Source organism: Odocoileus virginianus, chromosome 29, assembly GCF_023699985.2.
Source record: "Odocoileus virginianus isolate 20LAN1187 ecotype Illinois chromosome 29, Ovbor_1.2, whole genome shotgun sequence".
Taxonomy (NCBI): Eukaryota; Metazoa; Chordata; class Mammalia; order Artiodactyla; family Cervidae; genus Odocoileus; species Odocoileus virginianus.
In genome coordinates this window covers 2164146-2182328 of record NC_069702.1, presented here as the reverse complement: position 1 = coordinate 2182328, position 18183 = coordinate 2164146, and the positions used below count along the sequence as shown (strand labels likewise).

General features: G+C 41.8%; 1 protein-coding gene and 1 long non-coding RNA gene across 5 annotated transcripts in view; one reads left to right on the top strand and one right to left on the bottom strand.

Moving 5' to 3' along the window:
- LNX1 (ligand of numb-protein X 1) overlaps window positions 1–18183 on the top strand; it is a 194577-nt gene that overhangs the window by 174793 nt on the left and 1601 nt on the right. For all 4 annotated transcript variants that reach the window (XM_070458046.1, XM_020911316.2, XM_070458047.1 and 1 more), the window contains 3 exons: window positions 6432–6566; window positions 10065–10242; window positions 11254–11482. In XM_070458046.1, the coding sequence (XP_070314147.1) occupies window positions 6432–6566; window positions 10065–10242; window positions 11254–11482 (542 nt within the window). The remainder of the gene's footprint in view (window positions 1–6431; window positions 6567–10064; window positions 10243–11253; window positions 11483–18183) is intronic.
- LOC139032011 (uncharacterized) lies at window positions 9095–17552 on the bottom strand. Its single transcript, XR_011484548.1, has 2 exons — window positions 13715–17552; window positions 9095–11502 (listed from the first exon to the last, which is right to left on the bottom strand). It is a non-coding gene; the product is annotated as an uncharacterized lncRNA (long non-coding RNA).

The following is an 18183-nucleotide window of genomic DNA, read 5'->3' as shown; positions in this document are numbered from 1 at the left end:
TGATCACTCAAGAGCTTTTGTGTAGCAGAGTTTCATTAAAGTATAAAAAGGAACAGAGAAAGCTTCTGACATAGACATCAGAAGGGGAACAGAGAGTGCCCCCCTTGCTAGTCTTTAGCAAAGGAATTCTATATTTTTTAATTAGTTATCACAATAAATCAAGAATGTCTCGAGGTCGTAAAGATCTTACTAGACCCCATAATTTACATTTTAACATAACAGAATTCACCAGAAGGTTTTCAGGAAGGAAGAATGGCCCTTAAGCAGGATACATTGTTGTTTTATAATCCTCAGCACAGAGTTTAAACGGAGTTGTTTGTTGTGTAGTTGTAATCATCAGGCTTAAAGAAAAAAAAGTTTCATGTGACTAAGACTAAAGAATGGAGAGAAAAAAAGATGTTTGTCCTTTCCTCCTCCTTGAGATTTCCAGACCCTTATCTCCTCCTCAGCAGCGGCCACAGGACTGGAGAAGGTCAGTTTTCATTCCAATCCCAAAGAAAGGCAATGCCAAAGAATGCTCAAACTACTGCATAATTGCACTCATCTCACACGCTAGTAAAGTAATGCTCAAAATTCTCCAAGCCAGGCTTCAGCAATACGTGAACCGTGAGCTTCCAGATGTTCAAGCTTGTTTTAGAAAAGGCAGCGAAACCAGAGATCAAATTGCCAACATCCGCTGGATCGTCGAAAAAGCAAGAGAGTTCCAGAAAAACATCCATTTCTGCTTTATTGACTATGCCAAAGCCTTTGACTGTGTGGATCACAATAAACTGTGGAAAATTCTGAAGGAGATGGGAATACCAGACCACCTGACCCACCTCTTGAGAAACATACATGCTGGGATGGAAGCAACAGTTAGAACTGGACATGGAACAATAGACTGGTTCCAAATAGGAAAAGGACTATGTCAAGGCTGTATATTGTCACCCTGCTTATTTAACTTATATGCAGAATACATCATGAGAAACGCTGGGCCAGAAGAAGCACAAGCTGGAATCAAGATTGCCAGAAGAAATATCAATAACCTCAGATAGGCAGATGACACCACACTTATGGCAGAAAGTGAAGAGGAACTAAAGAGCCTCTTGATGAAAGTAAAAGAGGAGAGTGAAAAAGTTAGCTTAAAGCTCAACATTCAGAAAACTAAGATCGTGGCATCTGGTCCCATCACTTCATGGCAAATAGATGGGGAAACAGTGGGAACAGTGGCTGACTTTATTTTTCTGGACTCTAAAATCACTGCAGATGGTGATTGCAGCCATGAAATTAAAAGACGCTTATTCCTTGGAAGGAAAGTTATGACCAACCTAGAAAGCATATTAAAAAGCAGAGACATTACTTTGTCAACAAAGGTCCGTCTAGTCAAGGCTATAGTTTTTCCAGTGGTCATGTATGGATGTGAGAGTTGGACTATAAAGAAAGCTGAGTGCCAAAGAATTGATGCTTTTGAACTGTGGTGTTGGAGAAGACTCTTGAGAGTCCCTTGGACTGCAGGGAGATCCCACCAGTCCATCCTAAAGGAAATCAATCCTGGGTGTTCAGTGGAAGGACTGATGCTGAAGCTGAAACTCCAATACTTTGGCCACCTCATGTGAAGAGCTGACTCATTTGAAAAGACCCTGATGCTGGGAAAGATTGAAGGCAGGAGGAGAAGGGGATGACAGAGGATGAGATGGTTGGATGGCATCACCAACTCAATGACATGGATTTGGGTGAACTCCGGGAGTTGGTGATGGACAGGGAGGCCTGGCGTGCTGAGGTTCATGGGGTTGCAAAGAGTTGGACGTGACTGAGTGACTGAAATTAACTGAATTGAACTGAACTGTCTCCTCCTTGAGAGCCCCAGAGCCCCCTCTCCTCCTTGGGGACCTCAGACTTCCTATGAACCTGCCTAGGAATTGACTCTCTCCGGATCCTTGGAAAAGAAAGCAGTGGAGAATGCAGATGCAGGAGGGATTTTTTAAAGAGATGTTTGCTAGAACCTCTGATGTTAGTGGATGGAGCACCAAGTAGAGACAAATCCTGCAAACAGCTTATGTTATTAGAAATACAACTACAGCTCTTTTCTCTGTAACAAGAGGGCCCCCAGTCAGGCGGACCTGTACCATGATATAAAGGGGGTGCATGTCTGTCTGCTCTGGGCAGCATGATCTCGATGCCCCTCAGTCGGTTCAGAGTCCCCTGTGTCAGCTATTTGTATAGAACGATACTCTGCAGCATTGAGGGGAAGGAGTGTGGTAACTCTTTAACTTGAGATTTTTTGAAGCTAATATGTCAGTGCAATGACCAAAGTCACACAAATTACAGTTTACCAAATGTTTTATTTCAGCATACATATGCTTAAATACAGGCTTCCCAGTGCAACGGTGAAGAATCCACTGCAATGCAGGAATCATAGGAGATGCAGGTTCGATCCCTGGATTGGGAAGATCCCCTGGAGGAGGGCATGGCAACCCACTCCAATAGTCTTACCTGGAGAATCCCATGGACAGAGGAATCTGGCAAGCTACAGTCTATAGGGTCAGAAAGAGTCAAACACGACTGAAGCGACTTAGCATGCATGCGCACACACATGTATGCTTAAATATAACTGTGTGTGTGTACACACACACACACACACACACATATATATAAAGCAGCAAATGCTTGCATGCGTTTGGTTTAACTCCAGTCTTTTGGACATGAATAGGTAGAGCATTTGGCTTGGTCACCACGCTTTGAAGTACAGGTAGTCTATCCACTCTTGCTCTGCCCTAACTAGCCTCCGTATAGACCATGCCACAGTGGGTCAGTACAGAATCCTACTCTGCTCCAGGGCACAGCTCTGCAGAACATCTCTCCTGGCCCCTGGTTCAGTGGCATCTTTGATCTCCACCTCTCTACTCTGTGAGGTGCCTGGTCTTTGTCGCATCCTGACAATCAACTGTTTTGTAGAGAAAAGAGCCATTTCCAAGCTGAACACAAAGGAAGATGCTCGCCCTGGGAAACGTCAGTGTAGCACTCTCAAACTCTTCTTCCTTCCAGCTGTGAGGGATGGGATTGTATTATTTTAAAATGGGCTAAATATAAATGAGGCTGCCGGACTATGCTTGCCTTTTGTGACCTCTGCTTACTCTCATCATATAAACATGATTGGCGGCTTTGAGTCAAATCTCGAAAGAGCAGAGAAATCATTAAATGAGACAAAAGCAAGCAAGCTTTTCCATGAGAAATGCTATTCAGTTTTCCTTCTGGTTTTCTCTGAATATGAGATTTGTCCTGTTTTTTTTCAGCTAGGAGTAATTGGTCCCACTTCAGGAGGCTTTTATGTGTATTATTCATGTCTCCTTGGCACCTGCTTCAGACTTTTCCTAAAGTAGGACAACTCCCTGAGGGCAGAAGTCTTGTCCCCAAGGCTCTTAGAGGCTAGTCTAAAGCAGACAGCTGTCAACCATGGGGACAGAATGTTTGTAGAGAGGCCTGCCAGCAAGTGGAGATCCACAGGGGAGAAGGTGGAGGCCATTAGAACCCCTCCCCCTTAACCAAGGAAGGGAGAAGAGGAAGTTAAGGCTTGGGCACTTAGAACAGAAAAATTACGGTATTGCAGTCAGACTATGCAGCTTGTAACCTCTATGTCCAGCATTTGTCTGGATCAAAATTTAGAATGTTTAAGGGAGAGAAGAGAGAGGAGAGGAAGATTACCTCTAGCTTGGTCTGTTACTTGAGTCGCAATTGTTAAACAGTTCTTTTGCCCAAATTACAGCATCCCAAGAGATGCCAGAAAGAAGCGGGGCCCCTCTTCCTTTGAGAGTTATTTAAACAACAGGTCTGCTGCCCCCCTTCCTCCTGGCACAGATTATGTGGGTATGAAATAAGCGAGTTCTTGCCATTCTCTCCTTCATTCAGTCTTTCTATGATTCCCCCCTCCTTCTCACACTCATCCCACATTCACACTGCATTCAACCAGTGGAAAGAAAGGCTATCTGGTGCTAAGGGCTGTTTCTCAGCCCTAAATCCAGCTGCTCCTGAGAGTTAAAGCCAGGATAAACACATTAGCCCATTTTCCACCTTCAACTTCAAATACTTGGAAAGAAAGAGCATCAAATAGCATCTCTCTGAGAGCAATTTATAAGGTGGCTGGTAAGAACTGGGGATCCAGCCTTGCAAGGAATTTATTTCCAAGTAAATTGATACCAGGGTTATTTATTGGAGTGTTATTTCTGCCAGAGTTGGCATTTGAAAATCCAGTGAGAAATTCATGCTGGAAAATGTGAATTAAATAGCTCTTACAGGCTACTCCTTGGCATTTGGGATTTTGCCTAGCGAGTTGATTCAATCTGTCTCTGATTTTCTCAATTCTCATTAGGTGCTTAGGCCTGCAGCAGCTGCTAGTCCAAATTGAACACGGCACAGCACGTGGGCCTAGACACCAACCTACCACTGAGATCTTTCAAAACGTTGGAGTTTCCCTGAAGATAAAGAGCACATTTGGGCTCGGCAGCTGAAGTTTTGACTTGAATGTTTGCCACTTCTTATCTTTTAGTGACTTTTGCTTCAAAAAGTTCCCAGAGATAACCTCATTTGGATAAGTGAGGCTTACAGTATAAAGAAAAAGCTATTACAAAATCCTCTTCCAAGAATTGAGTTTAGTTGGCTAGTACCATAGTTCTTCATGTCAGCTTACTTCACTGTTGTTTCCTGGGCTTGTTATTTTTATCCTGTTCTGACACAAGTTTTATATATGATGAGAAACACCAGGGAATTTGAGATAAGCAAATGAGCAGGGGAGACGAGTATGTAAGTGATGACTGGGCAGAGCAACAGAAGTGATGATCAAGGAGAGTGAGTGAAGGACTTAAACTTCCTTTGTAGGGTTTTCTACATGTCTGTGAAATGAATCATGCTGCCCACCATCCACCATGATGTTTACAATAGGCGCTGTACTTTAGCAGCTGTTTTTAAACATTCATCTAATTTATAACCATCCGGCTGATGACCCCTGTGTTTCTAAAGAGTCCTGAGATATTAATAGAAGAATGTAAAGTCACGAAGTTTTGGGCTAGGCAACTGTAGGGATCTGATTTCATTGGTGGAGGTTCTCATTGCTTAAGATTTTAAAACAAGGTCCTAGTTCCTGAGAGTGACTTACAGGCCACGGGAAAGAAGAGGCAGAGAGGCAGGAAGCGAACAAGTCCACTCCCATTGTCTGAACTCATGGAGAAGAGCATGGACTTTCCGTGGCCTCTTTCATGACCTGCCTTGTCCATGGCCTGAGAGCCGTGCCTGTGGAAGGGCAGGTGGGCCGCCGTCACCTGTGCTGTGATGCGATGGTCGGGGAGGGGATGCAGAGGGAAACGCCTAGAATTCAGTCTTCTCTTCTCCATCTTCCTTGTCCCCAAACCTAATCTTTCCTGGTTTCCAATCAAATCTAGCCATGCCTCAGCCACAGTCAGCTTTTATGACAGGGAGGTCAGCAGGCTCCTTCAGCCTGGGCCATCAGGGAGCCTTGTTAGGTATGTTTCACAGGTCCAAGGTTTCATCTATCTGGCCTGCAGATCTGGAACCTCTGTAGTCAGCAGTTGTAGAATAATGACCCCACGTGTTCTCAGACACAAGTGAAAGTCCTCAGTGGCAGAGAGCCAATTGGTAAGTTTATGGTGTGGAATCAACCTTCCTAATAAGCCGTGCAGCTGCTCTTTGTCAGGGTACATAGCAGAGAGGACCGGTCAACACAATTAGTGACTGTCACATTAAAAAAAAGGATCAGGGCAAAGGCCTTTAATTGGGTTGCGTTAGAGCCTGCTGTCATCCTCAGATTTCTGAAATGCTCATCCTTCCCAATCCTCAAATGTTTGACTCTGTCACTCACAGGGTTCGCGTTCCTGCAGTGGTGGTGTTGCCAGCACCAGCTCCTCTTCTTCTCTTTACTGTTTACCTTTGGTCTTAGGCCTTGGGTCTGGGTTTGAACTAGGCTATAACTTGACACAGTACACTCTCTTCTGGCTGGAAAGTCCTTCAGTCGTGGCTTGTGTGCAGTTCATTAAAAATAAGTTAGCAATGCCCAACAGTGTCTTTTCAAAGACTGTTGAATGAGTCAAATGTTCCTTAGTTTCTCCCTTTGAAGTGATGTTCATTACCTAAGGTATAGGGATAAAGGAAATAACTCAAGTTCTTGCCAAATTACAAAGTGGGTATAATCATGGAGAAGTGAGAAATCATTTTTTTCCATAAAAAAGGTAAAACCTTGGGGGAGAATGGATACAGGTATACATATGACCGAGTCTTTGCTGCTCACCTGAAAACTATCACAACACTGTTTATCAGGTATAACCCAACACAAAATAAAAAGTTAAAAAGAAAAGTAAAACCAGACTCACATCTCTGTAAGTCATTGGTACTGGATGTTTAGGATGGAAGCTCCGAGTGGCTAACGCCTGTGTCTCATCACGCAGGCCAGTGAAAGGCGTGTTCACCTCGTCGTGTCCCGCCAGGTTCGGCGGCAGAGTCCTGACATCTTTCAGGAAGCCAGCTGGAGCAGCAACGGCAGCCAGTCCCCGGGGCCAGGGGACAGGAGCAACACTCCCAAGGTGAGGCCCAGCCGGGATGTGTCCACTGGTCCTGCAGGGAGCTCTTTCTTGGGAAGCCTGCACACTTGAACATTTCTAAGTGTCATCTCTGGACTTCATCACTTAAACACTGTTTGACTTGTCTTGTAAAACAAAAGCCCTAAATCCCATCTTCACGACCTGGTGAGAGAACAGGTGTCTCCTGTCCAAGGAGGAGAGGGAAAGGTACAGGAGTGTTTTGAAACTCGATCGTGAAAACCAGACCTCATATGGGGACCTAAGTTCTAGTCTAAGCCAAATGGATGTCTTATTTTTTCAATAGGCGCTTTGTTTGAGGATGGTTCCCATTCACGTTGAAATGAGGGAGGTGGCTTGGTTTCTGGCTTTTGAAGTACCCAATCTGCCTGAAAATTAACGATTCTCTGCTGTCTTTTTTTTTTTTTTTTTTTGGCTGCACCACAAGTCATGCAGGATTTTAATTTCCCAACCAGAGGTCAAACCCATGCCCTCTGCAGTGGAAGCAGGAGCGTTAACTCCTGGACCACCAGGGTTGTTTCCCCTTCTATTTTTAGTGTGTTTGTTTTTGCAAGAACCCAGGAAGATAGTAAATACATTCAAGTTCATGTAACATTAGGGAGTAGTGGGGATTGGGACAAATTAGGGAGCGTATGTCCTTATGGTTTTCAATTCCAGAAAAATTTTAAAACACTGTGGATGAAGCAGAATGCATCTCCAGGCAGAATGTCTCCTTCAGATCAGCAATTTGTAGCCTGTCTTTAAGTGAGGTGACTCAGGCCAATGTGTACTTTCGTCTGTGGCTTTTGTTAGAGGCAGTTCTGTAACCTCCCCATTTGGATGGGTATCTAAGCAGCACAAACCTTGCTTAGTCTCGTGCCTTGGCTTGGCATCCTACTGTGACGGCATTGAGTTTCTAGCTGTCATTTCTCCTGAGACCTGGTTTCATTAAATCACTTGTCACTAAACTCTTATTGGTAGCCCATTCTTCTTGCAACAGATATTAGGAATGCCTCCATTCTATATCGGGCTGTGTTTCAGTTTGGAATAACTCACAAGTTGGAGTTTTTGAGCAATGAATACAGATTTTTTATTTTGGAATATCTCTGCTTTGTATACTATTAACTACGTAGCCTGCAAACCTACACCACCTCTCCTTCCTTTAGCCAGCCAGCCATACCCCATAAATCCGTAAATTTTAGGTTTATTTACAATAAGCAATCTCGAAAAACCAAGTACCTCTTGCTAAAACCTTTTGTGGATAACGACTACCTGGTGTCTTTTTGATAATAAATACTATTAGTGTTTAAATTAAACCAATGGTATCTGTTAATGGAAAACTAGCTTATTAGCTCAATTATTTAAAGTTTTACTGTTAGTTAACTAGACCATATTATATTCTGGTTCATTAAACCACTAAGAATGTGGCTTCCACCAGCACTGTGGCTTTATAATCCCTTCTACCTAACCATCATGAATCATGGAAATAGCCAGGGTAATCTGATCAAATTTTTGCTGCAACCTTCTGTCATGTGTCCTGGAAAACATACATAACAGACTGGTCTAGTGGGAAATTGTAATTATTTTCATTTTAATTTATAGTTCTATCTGCCTTCTGAAATGTCCTCTCTCTCTCTCTCTTTCATACACACACACATACACACAGTGATATATTTAAAATTAAAACATATAGACATTTGATGATTTAGTTTTTCATGATCCTACTCAAGTTTTTTTTGTTTAGGAAGTAATGTGGCTTTTTTAAAGTACGCACTTAATAATTGAAAGAAATACCGAAAGAAGGCAAACCAAGATTTGTGAGACAGAGGTTTTTAGCCATTTGAAAAGCTAAAGACAATTGACAAAATGTGGTTACCTCTGTGGGAGAGAACTAATGCTTACCTACACAGCCAGTCTCTACAGGGCACTTCAAAGTTCTAAGGCTTATGTAAATACACCCCTGATGTTAGAAGTACTAATTGCAGCATATACCTTGCTGTAATTATTAATTTCCAATTTATTATTCTATCACTATCAAAGACAAGGTGTGGCAACTTGCAGTTTATCCATCCAGTTATTCAACAGATGTGTACTTATTGTCATCAATGTGTTAAATGCAGTGCTCAGTGCTAGGGATACACTCATGTGGCATTCTGTATATAGTAAAACCATTACAAAAGACATGGGTTATTTAAAACCATAGGAAATCATGAGATAATAAATGCTCAAAAATCCTAGGTTTATCTTGCTTCATATGAAGCATTAAAAATTCTGTGCATGCAAGCATTAGTTCTGTATTATGAAAACCATCAAATTTACAAAAGTTTAATTATAATCCATTTGGTTTACTGAATACATAATATATTCAGAGTTCAAAAGATGGAAAGCATAGTTTCTCACCCATCCCTGCCCTGCCCAGTACTCACCTCCACCACTTTTTCTTTCAGAGCTCCTTTATGAAAATACAAAAGCTAATACAAGTTCTTATTTCCCTCCTTTTTTTTTTTCAACAAACAGAAGCATGCTTGCTTACATTTTGTTCTGTGATGTGATTATTTTTGTCAAATTTTTAAATTTTTTCTTTCTTTAGATAGAACTATCAGCTATGTCTTGAACCATAGACCGCCTTGAGGTTTGATCAGGTGTTATAAATATTTATTTGCAGTGCACATGCTCACTTAATCCTCTTGGTCACTGCCCAAGCAGGAAAGAGAATAACTTTTTAGAAAAATACATATTGATATATATTCACTGATATATATTCCTTGACTCACTCTTAATGCTTCAAGATAATGTTGCATATGGCTTTGATGTTTTTAGTCTTGTGCTATTGAATCAAAATCACAATTCTCTTAATTTGTTTTAGAAGTTATTCTATTAATACAATGTATATTATGTAATGTGTATATTTTATGTTATAAAATTAAAGGTTATAACTGCACATTATTTAGAACGCTAAAGTAAGAATAAAGTTCTCAGCTGGGGAAAACCCAGCTATTTGTGAGTTTTTAGAGCATAATATCTATGAAGTTCATTATTTTTCTTTGCGAATTTCTGTGATTACCTGAATAATATGGTTACTCTTTTAACTTAGAAAAAAGTGCTGATATTCATGAGTGACAAGAGTTTCATGAAATGCTGACTCACTATATCAGGAATAAATGAGTCATGTGAAAGATTTCAGGTGCAGTTCACTTTGTATGCTTAGTATTTCTCCAGTGGTCTCCAGCCTATTCCTTTCCATTTTTTACTTCTCCATTTGAAATGTATATGCTCTGAGTCAGCCAATGGCCTTCGAGATAATGTAACTGTAGTGAGGACCAAGTGAGTTCTCTGGATCTCTCTCCCCCCAACTCTTTCCCCCTCCCCCACCTTCCTCTCTGTAAGACCAAGAACCTCCATCACATGTTTATGAAATCTTGGTAGTTTTTGTATGTAAGCAGTTCAAACCCACTTGTGAACAAATGTGCTATGTATTTTTTTTTTTTTTGGCTGTGCCTTTAGCCCCTCCATCCCGTGGTCACTTGTCATGAGAAAGTGGTAAGTGTCCGAAAAGACCCTGGTGAATCACTCGGCATGACCGTTGCAGGAGGCGCATCACACACAGAGTGGGATTTGCCAATCTATGTCATCAGTGTCGAGCCCGGAGGAGTCATAAGCAGAGATGGAAGAATAAAAACAGGTAAAAAGTAGAGACTTAAGGAACTAGGGCAGCAGTGTTAAAAGGAAGTAGTGTGGCTTCCCGGATTAGGTAACTGTTTCCAGAATTAACAAGAGAATGTGAGAGCTATCTGGCCAGGACATCTCTTACTTGTTGACCATGACTGGTTTGAGTGTAGTTGCTGGACTGGGTTTCACCCCTCTTGGTTCATGTGGTTTGATTGTGGGCCACGTTGCTTGCTGGTAAAGTGAGTACCTGCCAAGGATGCCAAGCATTAATAGGGAAGAACTGCAGTTACAAGCAAGCTGCTTCTATTAAGTGGAGTAATTTGGTTCTGTTCATCCTAAGTGGTCCTTTGTTGGAATGACCAGTGATGAAACTGTTTATGAATTATATTTATGGGTTGGATAGAAAAATGATTTGATTCAATGAATATTAAGTGAAAATACCGAGCCAGATACTTTCTCATCGGTGAAAAGTGTTTCACCACTTTAATCTTAATGTGATCCAGGGTACTCTAAGTAGAGGAAAGAGATGCCAATCTCATGGGAAGCTTATTTATTCACTCAATCTGTATTTATTGAGTGCCTACTACATGCCAGGCTCTGTGTACAGCTTTTGCCATGTTGCTCTGCCTTTGTGCTAAAAATAGGGGGTGGGGAGAGGGCAGGGAAGAAAAAAAAAAGAAAAAAAAGTAGATTTTCTTTGATTAAATAGTGAATGTGACTATTCTGTCTTCCTCTCATCCTCCCTCTCCCTTCCTTCCTTCTTCCCTCCCTTCCCATTTTAAAGGCAAGAGCCACATACCAACATGTATGTTTAGACCCACCCGCCCCAACACATATTTTATCAACACCTTGCAACATGCACGCTGCTCACAATTTGCTATGTGAGAACCAACCTCACATCATGAGGATGTCCTTTGCCTTCACCACGTTTCTGCATCCCGGTCAGCCCTGCCCCTTATCCTTTCCAGCAGAAGTTCCCATTTGCAGCCTCACTAAGAATGGCTTCTGCTTCTCTGGCCCCTAGGTGACATTTTGTTGAATGTGAATGGGATCGAACTAACCGAGGTCAGCCGGAGTGAGGCAGTTGGTTTGTTGAAAAGCACATCCTCCTCGGTGGTACTGAAAGCTTTGGAAGTCAACGAGTATGAGCCCCAGGAAGATGACAGCAGCCTGGCAGCCCTGGACTCTGACCACGACGCAGCCCCACTCGGCGACTGGTTCCCCTCTTGGGTCATGTGGCTGGAATTACCACGGTGAGTTCCAGTGTGACATCCTTGGCGAGGTGTGGGAGGAAACAATTATAATTCATAGACCACCGTGTCACTCTCTTGGGCTGCTTCAGGGCACTGACAATCCTAATGAGACCCATGTGTGACTGTGGGTCTACTTGAAATAATTCGTCTTCCCTTTTGTAACTGAAAACATGGTACTCCTCAGGCAGGAGCGAAAGCCTGAATTTGAGGAGCTTGCAGGGCTGCCGTGTACAGTGGGGTGGGACATGCATGCAGAGGAAGCCCAGCTGACAGGGACGGGAGGCTGTGTTCACACACCCCGGAGCCACAGGAAGGTCCCCTTTTCCGAACTGGCGAGTGGCAGCCCTGGGAACTTGCAAGGAGGCAAAACTCGCATTGGCTTCCCCTCTCCAGCTTTTGGGTGGCCCTGGCCAGACAGAAAGCGACGCAGCAGCACATTTTCCCTTTGCCCAGATGCTGGGGCATGTGCTGATTGAGGGTCTGGCTCAGATCACCTCTCCTTAGTTCCTACTCTTGTAAAGTTCTTGTCTCAGCCTTCAGGAAGTGGCTGGGTTGTCATTCCAGTGACATGTAACTAGAGCCTTACAGGGAAGCCAGTTAAGTGTTTCACAAGTTCAGGAAAAGATTTGGGAGCAAACTTACTCAGGGCTGGATACAGAAATCAAATATTTACAGGACAGATAAACTGAGGTTTGCTCACCTGCATCAGAGCGTGACCTCTTGGCCTATGAAGGATCGCCTTAATAATCCCAAATGTGTGATTTCAATGTTAAACATGGGCGTTGCTGATGACAACATGCTGGCAGAGGATTAAATGAATGAAAGTAGGATGTTTGGTTTGAGTACATTTGGGGGGTGGGAATAGGTTGGCTTCTCTAATTTTTAAACGAGGTTTTAAAAAACAACCTTACCTTAAATATAAACCGGGATTCCTTTTTGAGCCTTCACTTGATAAAATGTTTTTAAAAATGAGTACATTTTAGGTTGAAAATTGAGCACTGAGTTTAAAAATCTTCAAAAATTTTAAAACTGAGCCTAGGTGGAAGAGTATTACTTTAAAATTATATTAAAAAAATCTTTCTAAGCCTGCATTCTGTTAAAATAGATCATTTTGAAGTATGTTTGTACTTGAAAGCTATTTGTCATACAATTGAAGTTCCTTGTTCATTCATGTAAAGCAGAATAAATGTGAGATTTTTTTTAGTCCAAATGCAACCAAGTGAATGGCTTTCTCTCCCTCTACCTTTTGCCCTTGACCTTGGCCCAGCACTTCTGTACTTGTTTTTTGTGGCACCACTTGCAGGATCTTAGTTCCTCCACCAGGGATCCAACACATCCCACTTGCAGTGGAACTGCAGAGTTTTGATCACTGGACAACCAGGAAGGTCCCTTCCCTGCTCTTGCCAGAAGTCTAATCTGAATTTTGCTCATTTCCTTTAAGAATAGAAAGCAAGAAATGATGCCAGCAAAGACAGCACTGGTTTGCTGTCACCCTGGCAATTCTTATTTTCCTTCATCCACTTCTCTCGTTGCAGTCATGTAATAAGCAAAGTGAACATGCAGAGGCACCAAAGGGTAAGAGTGACCCTCTGACAGTGACTCAGCCCTTGCCTTTCAGATCTGCTCTACAGAGGTCACGGTTACCAGTTCCTTGTGTAATATTTCAGGGAGTGTCAATGTCAGAGGTTGGTAAATTTTTTCTGAAAGGGCCAGAGTGTAGGTGTGGAGGGTCTTTCTGTCTCTGTTGCCACTATTTATTTCTGCTGTGTGCAAAAGCAGCCATAAACAGTAAATACTAAACACATAAATGAATAGGGATGGCTGGCTATTTATAAATTGGGTGTTGGGCAGGGCTGTAGTTTGCTGACCCCTGGTCTAGGTATAGAGGTACACATACATACAATGGTAACATACACACTATGTGCTATACCATACTTTTTAAAATCTAAAAATATACATTGGTATCATCTCACATCAGGACACATCAGCTTGCCTCTTCTTTTCCGTGGCTGAGAGTATTCTCTTGTATAGATGTACTATATTGATTCAGCCAGTCCTGTTGGTAGTGGACACTTAGGTTAACCTGTTTCCCTCTTGGCTTTCCCAAGCAAGGTACAGTGATACTCACTGTAGCACTGTCATGCCCACTACCGGTGAGAACTGGTTAAAGAAACTGTGCTGCATCTGTACCACCCCGTAACAGGTTACTTGGTTATGAAACTATCTCCTCACCTCTTTTTGGATCTTGTAGGTGATGCATCACTGTTGACTCACACAGAGGGGTGGTGTGGAGAAATGAGGTCTGTCTCATTTCTTTCCTTCCCTATGTGGCTTGCTTTTTGCATCTAACATTCAAGATAAATGTTGTTATTAGGGTTCTTCTTTTCAGGGAGCTCAGACTGTATCTTTTTGTTTTGTATCTTTTCTCTTGAATCATTTTCAACTGTTCACTTTCATTCTGCCTTGTTTTGATCGCTTCTTCCTACTAGTTTTCAGTCATTCATCTCTGCCTTTGTAGGCACTTATATATTTGTGTTTTTTCTCTTCCACTTCTTTCTTCTCAACACTTTTCCTCTCATCTTTTATCTCCCCTTGGAATCTTGTGTCTCTGCCTTGATCTCTTATAGACCCGTTGTTTCAGGAATATTTTAAATTCATAGTAAAAAGGGCTGGTGCTATAAATTTCCTTGTCTATAGCAGCAGTTCTTTTCTGTGGCAGCATTTTCCTGGTGAGTTGTTTTTTGTCTGTTACTATTTTTACTGCTACTTTCCATCTTTTCTTTTATAATGTGTCTCTACTGGTTCATTCTTTAACTTTTGAGTTAAATTTTTCCTGGAGTGGCTATTTGCTGGAACTTTATAATCAAAGGAAGGAACCAGTCTTCCAGGTGGTAGAAACATCTCTTTATGACAGAGTTGTGTATTTTACTTCTCCCAAGCCAATTAAGATCTGCCTTGCAGGGCCACTCACAGTACACATCCTTCCCCCACCCTACCACCAGGACAGGCTGCTACTTCCTGCATTTCCAGGCATGCGTCCTGTATGGGTTATCTGTTTGGGTTTTCGTTGCCTCACTCATGACCTTCTTTCTGGGCAAACGGGGCCTGGTACTGTCTGCGGAGTGGCATTCTGTGCGTCGGCGGGGCCCTCCCCATGGGCTCGGGGCTCTGCAGGCTTAGTCTGCAGGCTCCCCGTGTAGGCGGCCTCGCTTCCAGCTAGTCTTTCACTGGCTTTGCCCTCCCCATGGGCTCGGGGCTCTGCAGGCTTAGTCTGCAGGCTCCCCGTGTAGGCGGCCTCGCTTCCAGCTAGTCTTTCACTGGCTTTGCCCTCCCCATGGGCTCGGGGCTCTGCAGGCTTAGTCTGCAGGCTCCCCGTGTAGGCGGCCTCGCTTCCAGCTAGTCTTTCACTGGCTTTGGTGGCTCTCCCTCAGCTTTAACATGGGGTTCACATTTGTTTCCATGATCCCCAGTTGGCATGCTAATAATTTTCAAAAGCAGGAGGGGTAACCGTCTGCACTCTTGACATTGAGAGGTGTGGTTCTTTTTTGGAAGTCCTTACAATTCAGTCATGCTCTTTCAAGTCTTCTCCAGCACAATTAAAAAGCATCAGTTCTTCAGCACTCAGCCTTCTTCATGCCTTCATATCCATACGTGACTACTGGAGAAGCTACAGCTTTGACTATATGGACCTTTGTCAGAAAAGTGATGTCACTGCTTTCTAATATGCTGTCTAGGTTTGTTATAGCTTTCCTTCTGAGTAAACACCTTTTAATTTCATGGCTGCAGTCACTGCAGTGATTTTGGAGCCCAAAATAAAATCAGTCACTGTTTCCATTGTTTCCCCATCTATTTGCCATAAAGTGAAGGGACAGGATGCCATGAATTTCATTTTTAAATGTTGAGTTTTAAGCCAGCTTTTTCACTCTCCTCTTTCAGACTTAGTTCCTCTTTGCTTTCTGCCATTAGGGTGGTGTTATTTGCATATCTGAGGTTACTGGTATTTCTTTTGGCAATTTTTTTTAAAATTTTAATTGGAGGCTAATTACAATATTGTGGTAGTTTTTGTTCTTTTGGTAATCTTGATTTCCACTTGTGCTTCATCTAGCTTGGCATTTCACATGACATACTCTACATATAAGTTAAATAAGTAGGGTGACAATATACAGCCTTGACGTACTCCTTTCCCAACTTTGAACCAGTCCATTGTTTCATGCCTGGTTCTAAGTGTTGCTTCTTGTCCTGCATTTAGGTTTCTCAGGAGGCAGGTAAGGCAGTCTGATGTTCCCAACTCTTTAAGAATTTTTCACTTTGTTGTGATCCACGTCTGATCTCTGGTTCCTCTGCCTTTTCTAAATTCAGCTTGTACCTCTGCAAGTTCGTGGTTCACAAGCTGCTGAAGTCTAGCTTGAAGGATTTTGAGCATTATGTTGCTAGCATGTGAAATGAGTGCAATTATACAGTAGTCTGAACATTCTTTGGCATTGTCTTTCTTTGGGATTGGAATGAAAACTGGCCTTTTCAGTCCTGTGGCCACTGCTGTTTTCCAAACTTGCTGGCATATTGAATGTAGCACTTCATCAGCATCATCTTTTAGGATTTTAAATAGCTCAGCTGGAATTCCATCACCTCCATAGCTTTGTTCGAAGTAATGCTTCCTAAGGCCTACTTGACTTCACACTCCAGGATGTCTGGCTCTAGGTGAGTGACCACACCATCGTGGTTATCCAGGTCATTAAGGCCTTTGGTATAGTTCTTCTGTGTTCTTGCCACCTGTTCTTAATCTCTTCTGCTAGATCCTTGCAGTTTCTGGTCCTTTATTGTGCACATCTTTGCATGAAATGTTCCCTTGGTATCTCCAATTTTCTTGGAGAGATCTCTAGTCTTTCCCATCCTATTGTTTTCCTCTATTTCATTTTTCACTTAAGAAGGGTTTATCTCTTCTTGCTATTCTCAGGAACTCTGCATTCAGTTGGATATGTATCTTTCTCTTTCACCTTTCACTTCTCTTCTTTTTTCAGGTATTTTCAAGACCTCCTCCGACAACCACTTTGCTTTCTTGTGTTTCTTTTTCTTGGGGGTGGTTTTGATCACCACCTCCTATACGATGTTATGAATCTCTGTCCATAGTTCTTCAGGCATCTGTCACCAGATCTAATTGCTATTCTTTGCACTATGCTAAATCTTCACCAGTGAACCAGTGAAGTAGCTCAGTCATGTCTGACTCTTTGTGATCCCATGGACTGTAGAGTACCAGGCTCCTCCATCCATGGAATTTTCCAGGCAAGAGTCCTGGAGTGGGTTGCCATTTCCTTCTCCACAAATCTTCACAACTAGGCCTAAATTTAGAGAACTGAGAATAGGAAAAAAGATCACATTTAAATTTAGATTTTAAATTCACTTAATTTCTCAAGGGTATATCCTCAACATTGATCAAGACAGCTGCCACATTTCCCAGTAGAGAGTAAAGTAATTCAACTTAAGAAAAAAATGCCCTAAAACTTACTTGATCCCAACTGACCAAGATCTGACTCTGAGAATTTAACATAGTGAGTTCTCACTGCTATAATGAAATAAATACTTAAGGAAAGCACTTAATGAAATTAAATTAGTAACACTGAAATTCCCTCAAATAAAGCTACACAAGGCAGGGGTTTTACCTGTTTTGTTCACTGATATATCCCAAGTGCCTAGAGCATGGTATACTCGTATCAAAGCAAGAGTCTAAGAAAAAAGACACACTTGTGACTTAATGTTACGTTAAAAATTTTCTACTGGTACATAAAAATTTTAGATGGTTATTTGTATAGCTTGTCCACGTGGGATAAAATATTCAATAAGAGTGTCAAGGTGATACTTAATGAACATGAGCTATTAGGGTGCCACTGTGTAAAACTCCACAACTCCTGAAAGGTGAACTTACTAACATCAAGTCTTACTGTGAAATAGAGCAGATAAAACATTTTACAGTAAAAATATGGTTCTGTTTCATGTAATGAAAATAATACTTTTCAGCTATCATTTCAGTGAAACAAATTACTGTAAATGCTCTATGATGACAGATACAAAACAAAAAAAACTGAGTTGAATTCTAGTACTACATTTTAAAATTATCCACCATCAAATCCAACTCCTATTGACTTCAAATGGGAGTCGAAATGGCAAGAAAAAGTTGTTACACTGATTAGCAAGGTCGATAACAATAACCAATTTTATCACTTAAAACATTTCACAAGAGATTTTTTTTATTGGTTTCTCAAAAATCAGTTAATATTTTAATGTACAGTTTATAAACAAAATCACTGTATCTTGATTTTTACCAACATGAAAATCCTAATTTCCTTTCAAAACAGTTCCTGGCCTGGGGGATTCTGGAGTCAAATCCAGCTCCTGACATACCTGTCATAATTGTAACACAGTTTTGTACTTAGCTTGCATCTATGTTAACACTGATCTAATTGCCACTGAATAATAAAGGACCAGCTTCCTCAATCTAATTTTCTATTTTAGCTGAAGGTTCTACCCATTTACAGAAGACCTGTGGTCATTCTCCTATTCCTACTATAACTTGCTATTCAGTTTACTGCTAGTTTTTCCCCCCCTTCAATATGAATCATTCTTATTATATTTAAATGTACCTCAATCTTTACTCACTATATTATGTGGCCTGCATGCTTCTCCATAACCTATCAAATATGTAGAAC